The following is a 23,759-nucleotide window of genomic DNA, read 5'->3' as shown; positions in this document are numbered from 1 at the left end:
TAAACAATTTTTGTAGAAAAAGCCAATTATTTTATTTATTGTCATAGAAATAGTTGTTTGTTTAAAAAAATCTAAGACAAAATGTTGTAGAAAGAAAATATTTTTAAACATTAACTTTTACACTGTGTTTCTTCTATGTCCTGTGGAAGTAGGCCCTTTAACAGTGAGCAAAAATAACATCCTGAAATTCCAGAATCCTATTTTAAAACAGGCTAAAATACTGTGTTATATACAATAAAAATTGCTCATTTAAATGATTAAGGTCTCTGAATTTCTGCATAGTAACTGCGCAGAACTTTGTGCCACTTCCAGGCCTAATGTTGCTTCTATGCTTCTACTGGAATTCCAGATAGCAGCAGTCTGCTGAAACATGAGTTCAGTTACCAAATATAGATGAGTGGGGTAAGAATTACATAGTCACAGAGGACAGATGTAACACATAGGCCACAGTCTTCTTGATGCTTACTGAGGACCAAGCAATCTTTAATGAATAGCTGGAGCAACTTTAAGCCTACTTAGATAAAGAAGACAAAATACAACTTTACCCGCAACTAATTATATTTGAGACTCTGCATATTGGCCTGTTCATTGTAAGGTCTGCTTTATATTTTCTGTTAGATTTAATTATTGTACTTTGGGGAGTAATTTTGCAGGATGTCAAAATTCAGAGGAAGAATAGTTGTCTTTTTTTAAAAAAAAATCTTAGTAGATACATTTCTTCCTTCATATTATTCCTTTGAACAGATTGACTTATTTTTGTAAGAAATAATTTTTCATTGTACAGGTTTTGCAAATTCAGGATGCTTATCCTTTTCTTTAAATGAGTCCTTTGATTTTCTGTGGTTTTCCATATTTCATTATTTACCTCTTGAAAACCTTAATGTGATTAATTATTTAAATATTTTCTGAGATTATTGTAATCCAGTTCATTTTGAATTTACTATTTACCATATTATTCCTTAGAGCATCTAAGTGTGATTTTCTGAATAAATATTTAAACAGCATGATATTAAAATGTGTATTTACTTGTGAGTAATTTTTAAATATATAACAAGTAGGACCCCATAAATAGTTTATATGTAATAATGCTGGAAGTATAGCTAGACACTGATCTGGATGCAACATTGTATTTTATGTTTGTGTCTTTAAATGATATAGTATAAAGCTTTACAGGTTACCTAATGAATAATGGTGATGAAACTGTTATAAATACATTGTTGTCTAACTTGGAGAAGCTATAAATAACATTTGAAATTTCTAATTATGATCTTATATGCTGCTTGGTAGCATTAGCAATACTTCACCTCCAGTTCTCTGTGGTTACAAGTTGCTGTAAAAGAAAAATGGTTTTCTGTATTACAGTGTGGCTGAAAAAAAAAGTCTTTATACTGGAAGCTTCCATTCAGTTGTCTAAAGCTAGACATATAAATCCATTTTTAGGCATCAGACCTTTTGCACCGAGAAGGCTTATCAGCATTAGAGATTGTCAATAAACAGCATATGTTTAAATTCATCAGCTTTACATACCCAGCTACAGATTGATTTACCTAAATTTAGACACTGGGCTTTGAAAATCATGACATAAGTAACCATTATATTTTTCTAATAATAAAACTGAGTATTAGGAGGAACTTTGCTATTTCATAATACATTAATTTTAGTAATTGTGTCAAGTGGCTAGCAATAGGTAAAATTGTCCTCCAACCCATAACCCACTGAAACATCAGGGCAGCTTGGTGTTGGAAGTCAGAGTTATCTGAGTGTGTAATGTACCACTCCGAAATGGGAACAAGCTAGGAATCAGTATGAATCAGATTTGAATAAAGATGTAATTTGAAGCACAGATATTTTACAAGTTATCTAAATAGTAAACTAGCATCTTTGTTCATTTGAATATAAAGTTTTAAAAAATAACTAAGATTAAGGAGATGATAGAAACTCTCCAGGTTTAACCCTTGATTCCCTGGCATTCCTCCAGTTTATGCCTTAACAGCTGAGCCTCTAGACCAACTGTTTGCTTGGCTTCTCAGATTCATTCTTTAAAGCTGCTATGTGGTAGTCAGTTATACTGTATATACTTTTTTAGATTTTGTTGACAAGAGATTGGCATGGTTGCTAAATTTGTTGCCCTGTAAACTGAGGAAATAAAAGGAAAGATGTAATACCAGCAAAGAATAAGCCCATCACTGTATTCTAGAAAAACATATCAAATCCTAAAATACTTTGTTTTCCCTATACTTCTCTTTTATGTGTTGAGTTGTAATCTGTTGGCAAGACACACAGGCACATGAAGAGATGCATATGCCAGGCCAAGAATTCCAATAATCTATCAGTCAGTTAATGACTACATGCCGGGGGTAAGCCCTGGTGAAGTGACTGAAGGTAATGGGAGCTTGCACAAGCTGATGTAAAATACATCCAAGTGTGTCTCATGACTGTCAAGCCCCCTATCTATCAGTGGAGAAATACTTTTGATCATTTAGAGAAAATAAAAGTATTTTTTTAAATCTCATGCAAAATTAATCTCATAGCAATTGTCATAAGAAGGAGAAAATTTTCAAAGGTAATTAAAAACACTGATATTCAACTTAATTAAATGCTTTGCAGAAGCAGCAATTACTTTTAAGATCAGATCACCCACGATCTAGTCACCAGCAGGACAAATAAATTTCAATAAGGAGAGTTTCAGGCAGATACTGCCCTTGAGAAAAGAATGGTTTCCCTGATATCTTGTTTCTTACTGACTTTACAGCACCGGAGAATGCTCATACTCATTCTAAAATCATGTGAGAAAACTTGGAGGTGTATAGATGCTTCTGTACTTTGTGAAACTGGTGCAGAATATACATTATACACATATGTCATGCAGGATGATATATAGGTTGTGAAATCTATTTCTTTAGTATTTTACTTCTAAAGTAGTGGTAGTTTGATATTCCATTTATCAGTGCTGAGGAAAGTGCTACTAAATTGTATTGAAAGGTAACAAGTTAAAAACATTAACATAAGAAGTAAAATGAAATTAAACACATTATCAACATTAAACAGAAAGGATAACTTGGAATTTCTAATGAAAAAGACCTTGTGTAGGTTCTTAGAATGGTTTCAACTAGAACACTTTTCCTCTTGGAATTTGATGGCTTAGTTTCTGGGAAAGAGAAAAGTAAATATATTCCCCAAATCATCATAAGCCTAGAACCAGAAAAAATGAAGTGCAATAGCATTGATGTGAAATGACAAATCAGGCATGAAGTAACAAATCACTCAGACTGGTCCAGTGGAATCGAGCTTGTGCTAGGCAATGTACAGACAAAGGATGTCTTTCTAGTTCTGAAGGAAGACACATGAGAGAAAAGACTCCCTAAATGCTTTCATTTCCACCTAGACAATTTGCAGCCCTGGCCCATTCTAACAGAAACCAAGGTTTATGGTATTTCTGCTCTTTTCCCAGTTTTGTGTCTACCTGGGAACCTGGAGAAAATAGGTGGGGTTTTTATTAAGAAGTTTTTTCATTAAGGAATGGTATTTGTGTTTTCCAGGATGCAAGACAGAAGCTGTGGCCAGGCATTGCCTCTTTCTTTAATGCTGAAGGAGACTTACTGTGCAGAGAGAGGCACCAATAAGGGATACTCTGAAAATATGCCAGAAGCTTCCTCCTACCATGCCTTTTTCTGTGATTCGCTGTCAGACATACAGAATGGGGAATTTTCAAATGAACTTTCTGCCTTCCTTACCCAGGAGGAGATATGTAAGAGCCTTGACATAGCTCAGGAAGCCATTGCCAATTCCATGAAGGAGGATCAGAATACAGCACCAGATTTTACTCATTATTTCAACACTTCTCATTCTAGCACTTCAGAAAATCCTTCTTTCAGGGATACTAAACTGCACGAGCAAGATGCTTTACAGAGGCCTCAAGCAAGCAGTCTGACTTCATCTGCTGCAAGTCACATTCTCCCAAGGAATCATAAAGAGCAATCCACCACACCTCAAACAGCAGGTAGTTTTGTCACAGTTTCCAGGAGGCAAGCAAGCACCTCACCTTTGCTAACCACTAGTCCCAGCTTCATTAGAAGCCTGAAACATTTGGAGAAGGAAGCTCCGTGTCTGCCTAAGACAAGCCCAAAGTCCAAGTCAGCGTCCCAGGGAGAAGTTCCTTTCAGGAACAATCTGTGTGACAAAACTGCCACATTCATAGAGGAATTGTCATCTATATTTAGACAGGCAGCAAAGACAAGAGGCCGAAGTCCTGATGGGGACTCTTCTTCTCCAGACAGTGGATACTTGTCTCCCAAAAAGAAACAACCAGCTCTAAGTGCCTCGGTGCACCAGGACAAGCATCAGCAAGACACTGAGCCTGAGGCAAAATCACCTGGAGTTCATCTGAATGGAGAGCAGTTTTCTGAAAGGGAGAGCATCAATCAGAATGAAATGGACCTTCACCACCCCTTAATCAACACGGAAGAGAATCAGTTTTCACCACCTCAATTCACTCAGAAGCTCCGGAGCCAAGAAGTTGCTGAAGGAAACAGAGTATTGCTGGAGTGCAGAGTTGCTGGCAACCCAGTCCCTGATGTCAGGTAAGCGCGTGCCTTTTAACTAAGTCACCAGATATCACCATCTTCTGATTGTGCAAGATGCCTAAGGACAGGTATCACAGTGGACCTGCTTAGAGGTAGTCACATAAGAACAGTAGATCATGCAGTGTTGGTAAGCACGTGGGATAACCAGTTCTGACCTCTTTAGTTCTCTAGAGTGTTTCATTGTTTTCTGCTTGGGAAATGAAGTTCTACTGGATTCAAGAGCCACATGGCAAAATTAGAAACAGAATTGGCTCTAACAACATTCTTTGTGACTTACCTCATTAATCTAGGCTAGAGAATTAACAGTTTGCCCCTGAAGAGCATATATCAGGCAGTTGATACAGTTTTTACTGTCACTTAATTAAAATTTCTTCAAGTCCACTGCCAATGGGATTTGGGGTCTATACTATAAGAAAACCTAAAGTTTTCTATATGTGGCCACATACTCTCTTGTGTAAAACATTTCCAGAACACATTGATGGTCCCCTTTTCAAAACTTCTTTTGATAGTTTATAGTAAAATTTATGTGTGTTTGCTTTTGTTCAATGACAAAACATAAAATTACTGCTGTATAAGTTTGGTTTAGGTGTTTTGTTTTATTTTTATTATGAATAACTCATGTGTTCCACTGTCTTCCTTTCCTTCTAATGCTAATAGAAATTCAGGTCAACTAGCACTGTACAGACAGTGTTTGTCACTTCACAGGTCTGAGACTTAATGCTAATATGATTGCTTATCACACACAGAGATAGATTATACCTCTAGTTTATTTTATATAGCTCCTCACAACCTATTTTGGTTTAAAGTCAACTGAGCACATTTGATATTCTCAAAGGAAAATTTTGTCCAGAAAGTCCTGTTTGGACACAATAGAATTTGTAGTTCCCCATTTAGAACTTCCTGCAAGGTTCTTTAGTTAGATCTGAAGACAACATAATTATTTTAAAGTTCTCAACATTTCCTTAAAGAAATGTAGCAATCACTTTCCTGTATCACTTGTTGTGCTTTAAATTTCTTCATAGCTTTTGCTTTGAAGTCAACAAGATTAAAAAGCTACAGCTTTGCAAAGTGGTATTATAGCTGTATGTGCTTATATATGCTTTCATTCCAAAGTTACTTTGTAGAAAGTATCTCCACAGAGTCTTGTTTGTGACTGTTGAAGACAACAGCATTGCCTTTATCCACTATATTCAGTGAAAATGTATCCCAAACAAGCGGAATATTGAGACACTGGAATTTTTACAGCGTTGAAAGATCATTTATAGAGACATCAAGTGTGTTCAGTTATTTTTGTATACAAAGTGGAAAAACGTGTACCTCAACACGTGGAGTACATTGGTAATGCACTCAAGCTTAGATTGACTTACAAACTGAAGCCAACTGATCTCCTAAGCCAAGACAAGCTGTAGATCTAAGTATGCTAAACAAAGGACTTGCATCATGAGCCTTGCAGCAGGTCAGGAAGCTTACTCCAAATCTGTAATTTTAATGCCCATCAAAAAATATGATATCCATGCCATGTCATTAATAGTTGTTGTATTTTATTTTTTTTAGTATCTGCTGGAGAAAAGAGTAAGAATCACTGTTATGGGTACAAAAGACTGCCAGTTGTTCATTCTCCTTCAGACTTCCATGAAGCAGGAAAGGGGAATTGTAGAAGTTGCACAATTAAGAGAGCCAGGGAATCCTCCTTTTATTTCTTCTCTTAGATACTTCCTTCCGCATTATTAAGATATTGCAGCCTGTCAATGACACTGATGTGGACACTAGGGCAACACAAGCTGTTAACTTCTAGCAATTTTTTTGATGTTGTCATTGCTGGGTTAGATAATATAACACCTAATGTACTGTTACTGATACTTTTGAGTTGTAAAATAGAGTAGTAGCAACAGACAGAGTGCCCACCCTTAAGGAAAAAAAATACTGTTGATTAGTACTAAAGACCTAATTTTACCCATCTGTAGGTTGACCTGACCTCACCAAGTCACCCTAGACTACTTCTGCAGCCACTAGAGAAATGCACATCTTCCAAATATCACTTACCTGTATGGTACATTGACAAGAACTTAAAGCAAATTCCTCAGACTAAACTCCACGTTACTAGTTTGTTATAATAGGTGAGGTGAATTCTACCCATTCCCCCCTCTCTATACCAGAGAGAAAGAGTTGCTCTGCCCACTTGTATACACAGGTAATGAAACTAGAACAAAACCCTAAACTGTCTCTTACAGGCGAGAATTCACCATGATACTTATTGCCTCAAAGGAACTCAGTTTTCTAGTATTTAAATTTTGAAAACATCCATGCTTCCATAACTTGAACAGCAAACTCCCTTACAAAGTTTCTTGCTAAGAAAGCAAGAGACACAAAGGTGTGGGTTTTTATTGAGTACTACTTATCAAGTCATTAATAGGACTATTCAGGTATTGAGAGTCATTCTGTAGACAGTACTGTTTTACTGGAATGAAACGCTGTTTCTGTTGGCTTGGATGTTTTTACCACCATCAGTCTATTATGGTTTAACATATCTCAGTCCTACTGAGTTACAATGTGTATTTTGAAGGGTGAAAATGATCTTAGGATAGGCATGGAGGATCTTTAAAAATAGAATTACTAAACATTCACTACATAGATCCTAGGGTCAACAGGCATATACTTTCATAACACCACAAAAAGCCCCCACTGGTGCCATCAGACTCACATACTCTCTATTTCCTGCCATTGGTACAAGTACAGTTCTGTTCAGAACTGATTAGAAGTTGTTGATTTCTTCTAAGAAATACAGCATAGACAGTTTAGGTGAGTTTGACAGCAGCAATGAGGTTGCAGGGGTTTAACAGCAAAGATGCACTGTTGTAGTACTTCAGTTTCTTGTTGCTCTTATTTTATCTGGCAGAACATCAGTCTGTTTCAGTGCTACGACTCTAGAACTCTATGTAAACATCAACTAAACTAGGAGGTTGTGTACAAGCTATGGAACTTTTTTTGCTTAGGTCTTTTACATCATTGTTGTATTCATTTCAGGGCGTGCAAATATCAAGAAGTTTTCAAGAAATCTAGAAAAAAGTTGTGTTCTTTAAATTCTTATGTAAACCGGTTTTTTTAATCTTAACTCTTGCAGAATCATTAAATGAGAAGGCAAATCTTAATCACTGACCAGAATGAGTCATGAGAAACACTGATGACATGAGTGGATGATTTTAAAATCAAGTATACTTTTAAGTAATCTCATCAGTATCAATTAATTTGTAACTTTTGCTTTATTTCCCTTTCTGAAACCTGTAATTGTCCAATGATAATAGGGTGCAGATAGAACCATTGCCAAATTACACCAAGTATGCTTCATGCCACCCTCTCCGTCTCCTGAAAAGCTCCCTGACACAGTTTAATACATTTTTAATACAATTCCACCCTCGAATTGGTTTTATTTGATAATATTATTAATTCTCCATCTGGCAACAGCACACAATTTTGTGAATATAGTTAAAGAAGACATATTAGTTACTAACAAAAAATCAGTTTTCAAAAGTTCCTACTAAAAATACATTTCCCCTTTAGTCTCCATTTCGTTATGGATCTTCAAAAATACGGTAGCTGTACCTCAAAAGCTATTCGTTTCGGACGTCAATACAATTCTGCAACGTGATCTTTATGTAATGACGCTGACTTGGCTGAAGGGGTCACTCGCACACAGCGCGGGCAGGGCTCTCGCAGGCTGGATTTCTTCTTGGGGCCGAGCAGCACCAAGGGGGAAGTATCGAGCCATTTAGCTATTGAGCTCTGCTGCGGAGCCCGTGGAACAAAATTCAGTGGTTGGGAGGCTGGGCTAGCCGTGTAAGGACCCGGCAAATACTTGCAGGCTGTTTGGGTGAAAACTCTGAAGTCCTTTCTCTAAATCTTGAGGAAAGGAGGGAGTTTTTTAGAGGATAAGAAAGTGTACAGAAAAATTTGTAGTGGATTCCAGACTATAGCATTACTAGTAACTTCTAAGCAGTTACATATCACCTATGCACATCCCTTCCACTCTTTCTGGAGCTGAAAGGAAATTTTATGGTATATCCTGTATATCCTTTATATCCAGTAAATGGCTAATATGCTGCAGTAGAAAACAACAGCCTATTTAAAATTACTGATGCGCTGCAGTTCAAGTGAAGAACACTTCCTGTTTGTGGCACTTTCAGGGACATCTCTGTAAATCTGAGTTTTATATGGTGAAAAAGTAGAGAACGCAAAGCAGTAGTGATACAATACTGGTTGACCATTTCTTATATTTTGGTAATAAAAATAATCTAGTTTTCTAAAGCAGTGTACTTAGACAACTGTTTCATGAAACTGAATAATTGATTGTTAATATGTTTGAAAAAAATCTGTGGGGCACAATCATACGAATTGGAAAGATTTAAGTATCTACTGTTTCCCGAAGAAACAGGCCAGAGGAAAAAAGGTGTAAAAGATATTAAATGTTTTGAAAACCACTGAATAGGTAGAAGATAGAAATAGATATTGTTATTGCCAACAGAAGGGCTATAGAACAAGCTGAACAGTTACCTGGTCTGTGAGGCATGAGAGTGAGTCACTTAGCACATGCAAAACTTGCTGAATATGAGTTGCAGATAGGGACATGAGCCAGAATTGCCACGGTCTGCACGTTTGCATACAGCAATAAGATCTGCATAAACCAGGCTTCATTGTTCTGATTTTCTCCAGAAAAGCCAGTATCAATAACATAGCCACTGCAAATATTTTTGGAACTGTGTGGTAAGTGTGATAAAAGTAGAAAGCAATTGGGACTTTCATTTTTTGCCTCAGCTAGGAAGAAAATAACCAGAAGCCATAGTTCCTAAAGTCATGATTAAATAACAATAACTTAATGGTGACTAGAAAAACATTGACTAAATTGTTATTTTCCCTTGTACCCAAGAAGTTGTCCAGCCTAGTAAAGAGCATAGCCGATATTTAGGCAGCATCAAGCACTGGCAGCTATGAGTTCACTGAAGTGACCTACAGCAGAGCAAAAGGCCTTCAAAAGAAGCTACTTAGGTATTTTCTGACCTTTTAGTGTGTTATTGTTTTTCTATGCATCATGTTTGATTCTAGATCCCAATAATATTTATAACTGCCTTTCTTCCCTTTTCATAGCTTTTTTGGAGCTAAACTATCCAAAATCCTCAACCTATCCAGAGTTAAGCTAGCATTCTGCCTTAAGCTGCTACCCTTCTTACAAGACTAAGGATAACAAGATTCAAGAATCTTATAATAAGCAAGAAACCATCAAATGTAGTGTAAGGACAAGGCGTATATTTGAAGGTTATGTGACTAAGAAGGCCTCTTAAGATTTAAGTTCCTTGGATGTTCATAGCTGTATCATATAGAAAGTAAAAACAGTAAGTATTATGGTTTGAGTGACAAAATTTGACCAAATTAGCTTTGTTCTACAATAGGAAAGTAAGTAATCTTTATAGAACTTGTAACTAGAGTCTTATGGTTGAATCTCAAAAGAAAACATTCAGTTAAATTTCAAGAACCACTACATTTCCTCAAAATTCAATGACTAACTTACTAGTTCTACTAGCAGAAAAAAAGATACCTAACAACAAAGATTTTGTCACTAGTCAGAACAATTTTAACATTGCTGAACAACCCAGATTCCAACCTAAGACCTAGCAAACTACTGGGTAATTGTAATTTGAGATGTTTTAGGATATTTGCCTTCTAAAGAAGGTCTAAAGCATATAAAATAGAAGTTGAATCAGAAATTTTCTGTATTACTTTCAAAACCATTTCATCAGTCAGTAGCTCTCCTTCAAAGTGCGTCAGCAGTGCAGTACTTAAAATACCCAAGTCAGCAATGAGCTAGCTAAAGCAAATCCCTGCTGGGAGTGACTTAAAGCTCTTCAGCATTTGCCACACTACCTGAATATTTAATTACTTCTGAGTTCTGCCCTGAGCTTTAAGCTATGATTAAAGTATTTGCAGATATTCACCCAGATTCTCTATTCACCCAGATTCTGTAGCACAACAGGTATTGAAATGTTTTGTGCAAAGTATAGTAAGTATATTCTTTTCATTCTTCAACAGCACTAACCAAAACCAAAACAACAACAACAACAAAAAATAAAAAATGGCTTTCCACATACTACATGGCAAGAACAGGGCTTCTTTGCTTTAAGGAACCTATTTTTTCTCATGAGAACCTTTTTCTTCTCATAAATGTTGTTTATCTAAATTCCATTATAACATGTACCCACAATTAACACCTAGAAACATTATTTGCATGTAATCCAGAACTGTTCTTAGAAAATATAGAAATAAATACAAAGTATAATTTATAATAAAGCCCATACTACCTAGATTTCTACAATTTCACAAAACTTACCCAGTTGTACAGCCTTTAAAATCTTTGAAGTCTAAAAGCATGCATTAAACTGTGTTTCTACCATAGTCTTCCTGTCAGGCAGAGCTGCAAAGAACATTGGGTGTCATATTACGTAATGCTTAACACAAATCTACACAGCTGGGTGGAAATCCAGGTGCACAGGACAACAGTGACTGAACTACCTAGACAGCAGTTCATAGATTTTTAAGTCTTGGAAATGTAAAGGTTGTCACAGATGTAGTTTCTGCTTCCTTACTAGGCTTGATTTCAGTAGGAAAACTGTGGTTTAGATGTAGCATTTAGTTCTTTTCTTAAGGTCTCTCATTGTGTAAATTTTATAGTTGTAATGAAACACCAGTGTTATCTTCGGTAGGAGATACAGGTGTTCTACTAGGGCTGTAACGGCAGGACTTTAATACTACTTATTTTTTATTAGGTATGAGTACCTATTTGCACGCACATTAATGGAACAGATTTCACAATCCTAGGTATCCTTAGTTCAAAAAAAATCAATTTCTTGGGTATGTTATTCACTTTTTTGTGTAAGCTCTATAATAGTCATCTTCAGAACTGTTACTTTTCCATTTGTAAAATCTTAACTATTCAGGTTAGAGTTTAGGACCAGGCGGTTCAGGTCCTGCTTTCCAAATGTTCTCATAAGGTTAAATACATACTTATCTTATTCAAGGTGGAAACCTTAGTGAAGCTATTTTGTGATGAACTTGTTTAAAGTACTTGTTAATTCTATTCTTATTTGCTAGCCCAACACTGAGGAAGGGCCCAAGAACTAAACTTGCTTCTGAAAAATTAGATGTGTCTTAAAAACAGATTTTGCTACACTATAAGCATTATACATCACTACAGTGATTGCAGAAATACTTTATAGAAGATTAAAAGAATTAATATGTGCTCTATGTGGCAGGAGAGGGCTCTTGTGACTTGAAAATCATTAACAGCCACATCTATTATTCCTAAAGTGTGACAAGAAATAGTGGTTCTTTTTTATTACACAACCTTTTGTAAACAAGAAGTGTCTCCACAATATTTTGTATTTGTACTTGTTAAAAATGGAAGATTTTTGTACCTAAGGACTTCCATGGGTCAAAAAATGTACCTTTGCAGATCTGGATGCTTTTCTCTTTATGGAGCACTGAAGATCATCTCAAAGTATAACCATCAGTATTATTGCTGGGTGTTAATAGAAAAACGTTTTTAGCCATTTTAATCTGGTAGTGCATTAATTTCAGAAATCTCTTCAGCAGAAATGTGTTGTTATTTAGTATTTTATTTGCATTCAAATTAAGATACTATATCTATAGATATGAAAATCATATGTCAACATCCTCAATATTTTTGTCACAAGAATATTTTTTCTTACTCCTTCTTATAGCAATAATCTGTACTTTTACTTTTTTTTTCTTCATTTAGAAGTCAAAATTACAGCTATTTGCAGTCTTGACAATAACAAGTCAATAAAAAAAAAAGTCAATAACATTATTCTTTTAGCCCTTCTTCCCTTCTCATTTATTTCCTTTTATTCTCTTGGTTTATTTGACCATGCTATGACATTCTTATGTCTTTTGTTTGTTTGCTTTCACTAATTTGAGATAAGGCCTGTCCATCTGCAGGTATCCCTGGAGTTCCAGTTTCCTTTGGAGCAGATCTGGAATGTAATGTTTAAAGTCACATCAATGACTTATGAAACTGCTTCTTCATTCTGTTTGTCTTAGAGCAGTGCTCTGGACTAGTGGGCTTTATTGGGGAAGCAAGGGTTTATACCCTAGCACAAATTGTTAAGCTGTTGCAGTGGCTGCCTGTAGTAATTTGTGCCCTGCACGTTTTAGGTACATAATGGTGCATCTTTCAAGTATTTTCTCTGCCATTATGCATCCATTTGTGGCAATGAATGTCCACACTATCAGGATTTTCTGCATCTGGGGGGAAAACATACAGTGGTGTTAAGACCTATTCAGGTCATGTACCCATCTGCTTTAAAGAAACAGTGTGACATATCTAAGATAATGCTAGTAGTGCACCAGTTTTCTTAATTTGTAAATAATATTCCTTCTACCTAAGAACCACAAGGGTGTTGGAAAGAGGATTCTTTATTATTTGTCATAACACTACATAAGAACAGCATTTAGGAGACTATTGTATTATATGGTAACCAAGTGTTCTATCTGGATGGAGGTTTTTTGTCTTACTTTATTGTCTAAAATTATAGAGTACAGTATATAAAATGGGTATCTGGAGAGCCAGGCTCTTTCCTAGGTGAATTGATCTTTACAAAGTCCAGATTGTAATAACAGGATAATTTATGAAAGTCTTGTAAAATAAACAAATTGCTAGAGAGCTTAGGCTGAGAAATCTATTGATCTTACAAAATGAATATTCAAAGATCTAAAATCAAGAATGTGTGGGTGTGGTTGGGGGAGGGGACGGGACATGGACTGTATACTTGTTTACTTGATTGTTTTTTGTAAAAGCCCCAAGCAGGATCTATAGATCCTGGACACTGGGGTTACTCTCACATTTCATTTATTTCTTGTCTCTGTAGAGTAGTTATGACTACATGATGTATGCATTTCCTCATCTTTGTCATACAGGGTCTGTGCATCACCAGGCTCTCTTTTTCTTCAGAGCTGGAAGTTTAGTATTTTTCATGAATGCTGAAATGTCTTCTGTGGTTTTTCTTTTAGAAAATTACATACTTTATTTTTGGTTTTCCATCATGAAAATAGGAAGAATAAAGCCTTTTAGGTGCACGAAGATGGGTGTTGTAAGAGGCAGTCTGAAAAACAATGGGTTAGTTGTTGAAACTAGGATTGTTTGTTCACATTGTAATTAGGAAGAGAATTCCAGTTCAGTTACTTTATTTTTCTCTGTCTGTTTGTGAATGCCAGTGTCTCTGTCTTGGTGTATTTCTGATGACATTACTGAAAGTTTAAAAGCATCTCAGTTCACTTATTTATTCTTTTGTTCTGCTTTGTCTGCCTCTCAGTAAAGGAATGCAAATCTAAAGTTCCTTGCTAATGTTCCATAAATAAATAAGATACTAACTAGTATTTATAAAAAGACCCAGAGATTAGATGAAAATGTTACCAAAGTACATTTTAAACTGATTCTAGGCTTGATGACTGATGTGAAAAGCTTAAAAGTATATTAATAAAAATTACTCCTCTAAAATAAGAAAAATGGTGCTGCTATCTGCATAATAATAAAAAAGAGGAACTTTTGCCTTTTATTTACATAAGAATTGTATGAGACTTGGATGAACTCTAAAATAGCAAGGCACCACATGTCTTCAGAAAGTTCTTTCACTACACTAGCTTTGACAATGTTAAACATTTTTAGTTTTTAAAACCTAAGCTTAATTGAAGTAGTTTTAAAATACAGATTTCCAACAAAACTGCTGCTGAAACAGGGCCAGAGGCAGTATTCCAAGAGGCTGCTTTTACTTAATGTTTTGCATTTATTTGTATAAAACTTATATACCATCCCTGGGCCTTTCCAGTAAGCGTCAACAGCCAAGAAGTCTGACGCATTAGCAATCTGCTTGTCACAAACTAATTGAAAATACCAATCTGTGGCAAATTAAAACTAAATGTAGAGGCTAAATAGAACAGAGGTGAGAATGAATCCACAGATTTTAGGAGTGAATTGTTTTACTTTGTACTGAGATGTGAAGAGATATGGAGTAGTGAAGCTTTTCATAGAGAGAAGTGTTTGGAGTCAGTAATTCTGGTATCATTACTTATCAATGTTCAACAGGTATGCCATGCTATTCCAAATTCTATTTCAAATATTATGTTTAATATTCTTCGACATGGTTGCTCATTTGCCTAAAGACAATAACACATCTTGGATTGTTTAAGTTTCTTAAGGTAATTATATCAGTTTAATAATGTTACATAAACAGGACATACCTTTGTAAGATACAATATGTTGCTTTATAAATATAAACTAAGTAAATACAATTATCACTTTGAAACTTGATGCTTTAAAAAATCTTTACTAATAACAACTTTCTGAATGTCTGAAATATGCTCTGTAAATGCAGTCTAGACAATGTGAAAGCTAACTTTAGAGATCTGGATGAGGAAATTGAAGAAAGAGGATGTCTGTAAACATTCATAGCTAATGACTGAAAATGTTAGACTTCAGTTCATGCAATTAGAGCTGACAGGACTTTGAGGGATGTAGAGAAGGCTAAGGACTAAATGTTTGCAATAGACCAAACGCAGAAGAAATATTGTTAAACAGCAGTTAATGTTGAGCTTATTTTATTACTTCTAGAACCCATCTGGGAAGTGCATTCTTTCTAACAAGTGTTACAGTTTGACAGGGCTCTGTTAGGTGAACTGTAAAGATGGATCATTTAATAGTCCATGGGCTTGCCCTTTAAGCCCAGGCAAAGGTAAAGGAAGAAGTAAAAGAAATTCTCTTGCACACCCACTCCCTGCCACATAGTAAAATAAGAAGGTCCTTCCCATAATAACTGTATTTCCTTCCCTAAGCACAGATGTAAAGAGAACAGGGAGTTAAAGAATTAGTAGGGCTTTGGTTTCATACCTTGTACAATCGTGCTTACATTTTGAGCTGGGTGGTGCAAGAACAGCAGCAAATAGAGATGTTATTTCTGTGAACCCTCTGAAAAGCTTCCTTTCAGTGAAACACATCACTCTCATCAATGGTGAGGTTCATAGAAAGGAATAGATGAATGGAAATCCTAGGTAGCTTTTTCAGGGTATGTGGGAGAGATGTTCAAGGGACATCATGATGAAAGAAGCCCGTTCCTGGGCTTTACAAAACCTCTGCAGATGTATTATATGCAGAACAGCTATTTTATTTATACCTGAGGCGTTATAATGGTTTCTCACCATGTTACTTATTCACAAAACATTTTATGTTGTTGCGTTCTCACATTCCATGGACTTTAGGACAGAAATTAAGTTTAAAAGATGTATTGTTTTTTACACTTTTGGATATTGAAAAATAATCTACAGTTACGTAGTGAGGAGATAGCATTTTTTTTTAAGATAGCAAAATGAACAGAATTTGGAAGTTTAGCTTTGCGCAGAATAAATTTAACTGAGGAGTAGCTCCTTTAGACACTCAAGTGGGTTTTAGCTTTTATCCTCTAAAAAATTTTACATGTATTAATATAAGGAATAGACTTGCTACTTTGCTTCTGTCAGTTGCCTTGTCTGAGGCAACTCACAGAAGAATTGATCAGTAGCAATAGTGAAATAGCAATAGTGAAAAACTGTAAACAACTGAAATAATAAGGGACTTGCTTAAGTATTGAAAACTTGAATCAGTATCCACATGACATGTTTCTGTAGAACAGGAAATGAGCAGACTTCTTAAATATACACCTGTGTAATCTGGGTAGATAGGAGATGCTATTTTATGAAATAAATCAGGAAGAATAATTCAGCTAGATAATTACACCTGTATATACAAAGATAATTTAAGTATAGGCAAATGCCTGTATAGCAGTATCTTGTCTGATGTACTGAAGTACTCAAAAGTGCTCATTATAGGCCAGACTCCAAGAACCTTATTTTCCTGAAGTAATACACTACAGTTAGTATGATACTACTCCATATATATGAGTACACAACTCAAGATTAGGAGTAGTGTGAACTTGAATAGGTCAGACTTCCTGTGGGAAAGGGTAATAAGTTAAAATGCTTGGAGGCTGGAAGTAATTAGCAGGTAGAATCACTCCTGAAATACGGACAGGTCAAAGCAAGTAGAAGACTAAAATTGTTCTGCAACAAGTCTGTTATGAAGACATGTTTCTCTTAGTCTAACACTAACATGCTGCTTCATATCAGTGATTCATTTTTCTATTTATTAATAATGTATACTTGCAGTGCATGCATGCATTAATGTTATAAAAATAATTAAGACTTCGCACTTATGCAATGCCTTTCATATGAGCATTTCAGCGTTTTGTAAACAGCTTGTATAATTTGTGAACAGCTTTTATCTCCTTTTATTTGATAAGGTTGTGCTTTTCAGGCGGACAAGGGAAAAAGATCAGACAAATAGAATCCACCTCTCAATTAAGGTACAGTACCCATAGCTAATATAAATCAGTTTAATAATACAGAATGTGGCCACTAAGATAACACATGGGCCAACAGTAAATCATTGCTTAGGGGAAGACCACCTAAATATTTGCCCTGTGAGTATCTGCGACATGTATTGAACTGAACTAACATGAACTGAAGGCATACTAGACTAGCCTTGACAATTGCAAGTTGATAACAAGCTTCATAGAAGACTGTTTCACATTTGGCCACAATCTAGCATAACTAGCATTTTGTTCTTCCACTGTCTTTTTTTTCCCCTGTGACATATCAGTAAAATGGGTAAAATATTAATACACTGATACTGCCAGTACTTCACATGGGCATGAATGATACCTCAAGAAAGAACCTGGGCAGAATCAAGGATGACTATAAAGTCCTGGGGGTGCAAGTGAAAAATGTTGGTGCCCAAGTTATTTTTGCTTCCATTTTACCAGTTAGAGGAAAGGGTGCCACCAGAAATAGACGTATAACACACATCAACTTGTGGCTTCATGGCAGGTGCTGTCATGACGGTTTTAGTTTCTGTGACAAAGGGGCATTCTTTGATGACTATAACCTGTAAGGGAGGGATGGAATCCATCTGTCTAGAAGAGGCAACGGAATCTTTGGCAGCAGGCTGGCCAGCTTGGTGAGGTGGAGCTTTAAACTAAAGGATTTGGTGGGGAGGGGTCCAAAGTGTCAATGCTCATGCCATCACATCCAACCTGGGAATAAGCCAGCCCAAGCAGAGCAGCAATATACTTTGCTGCCTCTCATGACAAGTACCAGAAGGCCAGGCACCTCAAGGGTGTGCATGTGTGGCTATGGTGGATCCTCTTGCACCCCTCCTGTGAAACCTGTGTGCTCAATTATCTCTCTGAACTGTCTGTACAGCAATGCATACAGTGTGGGGAATAAAAGGAGGAATCAGAGGTATGTGTGGCAATCGCAGGGCCATGATCTCACTGTATTTAGAGACATGGTGGGATAGCTCACATGACTGGAATGCTGTCTTTTCAGAGTGGTAACTCATTTCTGCAGTTAGGTACTCTGCATGCCTGTGTTGGACTGTGAAGGCCTTGAGTGGGCACAGAGATATTCTTTGTAATACCATATTTAAGAGATAAGTTGAAACATGGATCTCTTTACGACAGTTATCCTAGTTAAAGCTTGAATGTGAAGTGACTTAATTTCTACCTTATTCACTAAACAACCCCCAAGTTAGTTAAATAAAGATAATGCGTAAGTGAACTGACATGCTTATTTTCAGTTAAATCATAGTTCTGGATAAAAAGTAATGCATTATGCATAGTTGAAATTATGTAAGTTAAGTTTTATAAATTTTGAAGTGTTTGAAGAGTGAATTTCTGTTATTGTCCAGTACAGGCTTGTAGAGGAATGAAGCTGGGTTAATTAGCATTGATAATATACAACTGTGGGTTGGCTTCAGGGGCGGGGGTTGGCCGATGTAGATAAGGTGCAGCTGTGCCTGGCTTTGTTAAGTGGTTGAGAGCCAATGAAGAGAGAGCAGCCGAGGAAGAAGCAAGAGAAGAGAGAGTGGGTTCTGGATGAGATGAGGAGAAGGTAGCAGAGGGACTGGCATGAGATGGTAAAAGACCTTGTTGCAGCTTGATAGTTTGGAGAGTGCAATGACACAGGCTGATTAAGAAGTGTGCTGGCTTAGGATTTTGTTTCCAGTATCAGATGTCCCACTAAGTAGAATGTGAAGCTCATTGAAACTTTTTCTCATTTTTCCCCTTCTTTTGGGAAATGTGTTTCTCTGATAGTTCTGAATGTAAATATTTGCTGAACCAATTAGTTCAGAAAATAAAAGGAATGAAATTATGTAGGTAAATAACAAATGCACTGTAAGGTATAAAAATGGCTTTTTAATTTTTCCTATGAATAAGTAAAATCAGCTGTTGTTAAATATTGTACTGGTTTTGGCTGGGATAGAGTTAATTTTCTTCATAGTAGCTAGTATGGGGCTATGCTTTGGATTTGTGCTGGGAACTGTTAGTACAGGGATCTCTTCATTATTGCTGAGCAGTGCTTACACAGAGTTCAGGCCTTTTCTGTTTCTCACACCAACCCACCAGTGAGTAGGCTGGGGGTCCACAAGAAGTTGGGAGGACAGCTGACCCCAACTGACCCAAGGGATATTGTAGACCATATGGTGTTGTGCCCAGTGTATAAAGCTGGGGGAAGAAGGAAGGCAGGGGCATTTGGAGTGATGGCTATTGTCTTCCCAAGTAACCGTTACACGTGATGGGGCCCTGCTTTTCTGGGGATGGCTGAACACCTGTCTGCTGATGGGACGTGGTGAATGAATTCCTTGTTTTGCTTGTGTGCACAGCTTTTTGCTTTACCTATTAAACTGTCTTTATCTCGACCCATGAGTTTTCTTACTTTTACTCTTCCAATTCTCTCCCCAATCCCACTGGAGGGAAGTGAGCAAGTGGTTGTGGTGCACTTGGTTGCCAGCTGGGGTTAAACCATGGCAGTCCTTTTTGGTGCCTAATGTGGGGCACAAAGGGTTTGTGGTAACAGCAGATTTAATTGAAGTGTGCCAGATCAAATTTATACCTGTTATTGCTCTTTTAGCTATTAATTGGCAGACTCCTGTGCTTGCCATGGTGCTTGCTTGCCTTACTGTATATTAGTCTAGTGTTTGTTGGTGGCTGCTTGCTGTACTGCTTGTTATCTTATTCTACTGTGCATGGGAACATTTTCTTAACAGCAGTGGCTGTGCACCTGGGCTGGCAGATAGCCAGGGCATCGCTGCTGTTTCTGTGCTGCTGTACTGGACAGGAACTCCAGTGTAACTCAAGTTGAAGGGATGAGTCCACACAGGAGCAGGACACCCCGAAGCATCAGGGTTGGTGGATAAGCCCATGCTGGGTGCATCTCAGAGTGTCTGTGGCCGTGGTTATGTCTGTGCTGCAGCTGGTATACCTCTTGAGGATTGTGGCTGAGGATAAGACCATACTGGAGAAGGTATAACTCAAAGCATCTGTGGCAAAATGCTGCAGCAGGCACATCCTGAAGTATCAGTGACAGAATATATTCTTAGTTCCCATTAGATCCCTTCACTTAGAATTTTCTGCTTTTTAAACTGTAAAGGCTTACATTAAGATACCTGCTATAGCTATTTATCAGGTAAACATTATCACTGTTTACAAGCAGTGTAAACCAAACTCTTTTAAGACCTGCAGTGACCAATTGATATGTGCCTCAAGCAGATAAACAAAAGCCACAGAGTGTGTTAGTGCTTTTTAAAAAGGCAGAAAAACTTCTAAGGAAGTTCTTATTCAGAATTGAAGATATTAATAAAAAGTGGGGAAATATAACTTTTTCATTTTTAAGGGCCTGCCTTAGTTCTGAATGACTAATCCATAGAAAATTCCATTCTCACAGTTGCTGCATGAAAAGTCCTCAGAAAGAGAATTCCATGATAATCAATGAATGGGATTTATGTTCCTAAATTCTTTGAGAGCTTTCATGCACAACAGTGAGACATCTAATTTTGATACTACATGTAACAGAACATAGTATAATATGGTATAATATTGGTAATAACATGGTATAATATTCCAATTGAGTGTAAAAAAAAAAAAATAAAATGAAGACATTATCTCAATTTCTGTTTTTGCACTTTAACAGCTTTCTTAAATAATGGGGTTTATGTCTCCTAAACTATGATTATACTTAACCAGTCATCAGTCAAGCAAATCTGGAAAAGAAAAAACTTGGAGGGGAAAACACTTACTCTCTATAATACACTATTCAAACTCTGTTGGATGGTTTCCCCAAGAATGCTTGTGAATTGCTGCTGTTAGAAGGGATTCTTCTGCAGAGGTTAATTTAGGGAGAACTTGAATCTTAGTTAAGAAGCAGTATAACATCATCCAAACTAAAATGCTGAACTTACTGTTTTAATGTCTTTCCCATACACTGCAGAGAGCATTTGTATGTTACAGTCTTTATTAGCAATTACTGTCAATATTGACTGGATCTAAAGACTTCAGTAATTTGTCCCTTAGGACAATAAAGATCGACAACATAATTCTCAATTTATGGTTTGCTTGAGATGTTGATACAGTAAGTCTCTTGTACAGTGAAGAGTGAGGAAAAACACTTGTAGCCTTACAGAGGTGAACGTTACTGTATGTTTTCTGCCTTTTTTCCAAAACAGCATTGCCGCTGGTGAGGGCTTTCAAGTTTAATTAGGGAGGGCTGGGACAGGAGGAGAGCTGATTCTATCTGAGCTTCCTCAGGCTTGCCATATGGCCAGAAGGAATCTATAAAAGCTTGTTTTCCACAAAACCCATGAGAGGTAATTTGGGGGGACTTTACCTATAAAGGAAATAGTTGGAGATGATTTGCGGTTAACTGGGGAATTGTTACAGATGCCAGGCATTGCAATTCTAGAACATGCTACTGACTGCAAATTCAAAGGCTGGTGATTCAGAGTTTCAGCCTAGAATCTCTCTGTATTCTCAGAGGATCTCTATATCACTGACTAAAGCCCTGCTCCCTTTTAAAAAAAAAAAAAAAAAAAACCAAAAAAAAAACCAACCACACAACAAAAACAACCAATGCACAACTAAAACATAACCGAAATGAGCTAATTTCTTGTTGTATGGAGGAAACACCACTGTTGCTGTAATCCAGGTAAGTGGCAACCTGAAAATTGGATCCATGTGACCTTACATAGTGTGATATTACAGCCAAAGTCACTCTAGAACCCAGAACTGACATAAGACCCGTGGAAAATTCCTACAGAAACTGATGGAGAAACTGGTTTTCAATGAGGAATTTCACTAGTTTTATAGTTAGAGCAGGCCCACTATGTTATGTTCCTTCATGGCTTTAGTCCTCAGAAGGACTATTCTTCAGGTGTGTGACATGAGCATAGAAATTACATGCTCTTGATTGAGAAGGAAGATGCAGTATTATAGTTTCCTTAGCTGCATGGTATTGAAAAGGTAACCTTTAATTGAATGTAGTCATCATGACTCAAAGCAGACTATTATTTTGTCTCCTGCCTATTTGCAAGATGGATCTACTATAGCCTTCACAACAAGGTTGGACTGCACTTCAATACTTTGCATTTTAAACACAGATTGAATTCATCAATTATTGCCTCAATTAACCATATACTCTGCTTTACTGATTTTAGTGTAGTGCAGTTTGACTAAAAGACATTACATGTTTTTGTATGCAGCCTCTATTACAAGTGCAGATATTTTGCTTGATATTATATATTTTAATGCTGCTACATTAGGTAATTTCTGGATAGTTCAAACTGCAACAAAAGTGTGGCATATACCTCTAAGGCCATGTTGATCCCAAGGATGAACCTGATTTGCTGCACTATTATTTATTCATAGTATAAAAAGTTTTCTCTTGTTCTGTAATTCTTAAAGATTAACTCGCTTACCTATAACTTAAATAGTGCTTTCTAAATAGGAAACAGGAAAAAAGTGAAATGTTGATATGAAGGTGGACGTTACTGTCCCAACAACATTGTAGTGTATTATATGCAAATTTAAACTTTAGACCTTCTGGAAAATGAACCAGTGGTGCGTATTGTAGCAACTTCTCAGTTTAGAAAGAATCTGCATGGAGTTCTTCATGCTTAATTCATAATTCAGAGCAATTCTATGGGGTTTAGGGTAAAAATTAAGATTTTTACTTTAACAAATAGGGTTCTTCAGCAGCTTGGAAATTTGCTACTTAAGTCCAGTTCTGTATCTGTTTTTGTTATACAAATGTGTGATTAAGACAATTCAATGCTCTGCATGTGATAAAGCAAAGAGAATAGCCAGGAGAATATTGTTTTGCATTCCTTTGGTTCCTCCCTGCCTTACTTAATGCCTTAAAAATCTTTGGCTTTGTATTTCAGGTAACTTTTAGAAAAGTATCTATTCCTCACCTTTTTGTGGAAAAGGGAATGTGAAAAAGTTGGGTTGAAGGGGGATATTGTATCTAGTCATGTATTTTTATATTGTTGACATGAAATGAACATTGTCTAACAGTGGATAAATATTTAAATTATAGAATGAATTTCCAAAGTCACAGGGGATCAGGCACTAGGAAATGGGAAACAATCTACAAAAAACACACTTGCTGAAAATCTTCATGTATTCTTTGGTGTTTCCTGCTTTGTCTTTAATATCCTAATAGAAGAACTGAAGTTCTTTTAATCTAAAAGGTAAATTTTTGTCCTAGAGCAAGTTATTTGATCTAGACTAGCTCTCTATTTTCAAGTGAGAGAAAGATAATTTATACTAATCTTTGTGAAAACAAAATTCAACTCTTTTTCAGGAAAGGCCCATGTTCAGATAATTGTTGTAGCATGTGGTACAAATATCCCATGAACTCCAGTGAAATCTGTTTTCTGGCTGAAATGCATTGCCTGGCAAATCTGTTATTGACTCTGGTTTGTACAGCACCTTGCCAGTTCCCCATATTCCGCACCAGTAATGAAACTAGCAGTTGCAGTAATCTCAGTTGATGTAAATATATTCCTTTTTTTTTAAAAAAAAAAAGATACAATCTTGACATTTGCAGCAGGGATTGTTACGACCTTAAACCTGTCTGTGTTGTGTTTTATACACCTAAAAGAAGCACGGGGCAAACAAAAGCATAGTATTCTAGATAAAGAAGTCCTCACTTAAGTTTAAGTTTTATTTACACCCAGTTTACATGGTG

The 23,759-nt window shown here is 36.5% G+C and overlaps 1 protein-coding gene across 1 annotated transcript in view; it reads left to right on the top strand.

The window, feature by feature from the left end:
* Nucleotides 1-3,624: 3,624 nt before the first annotated feature.
* Nucleotides 3,625-23,759, top strand: part of LOC130148516 (palladin-like) — a 193,576-nt gene continuing 173,441 nt past the window's right edge. Inside the window, 1 exon segment of the mRNA XM_056337216.1 lies at nt 3,625-4,580. Within this exon segment, the coding sequence (XP_056193191.1) occupies nt 3,640-4,580 (941 nt within the window). The 5' untranslated portion in view covers nt 3,625-3,639.

This window comes from Falco biarmicus, chromosome 1 (genome assembly GCF_023638135.1).
Source record: "Falco biarmicus isolate bFalBia1 chromosome 1, bFalBia1.pri, whole genome shotgun sequence".
Classification (NCBI taxonomy): domain Eukaryota; kingdom Metazoa; phylum Chordata; class Aves; order Falconiformes; family Falconidae; genus Falco; species Falco biarmicus.
This window is presented reverse-complemented; position numbering and strand designations above follow the sequence as displayed.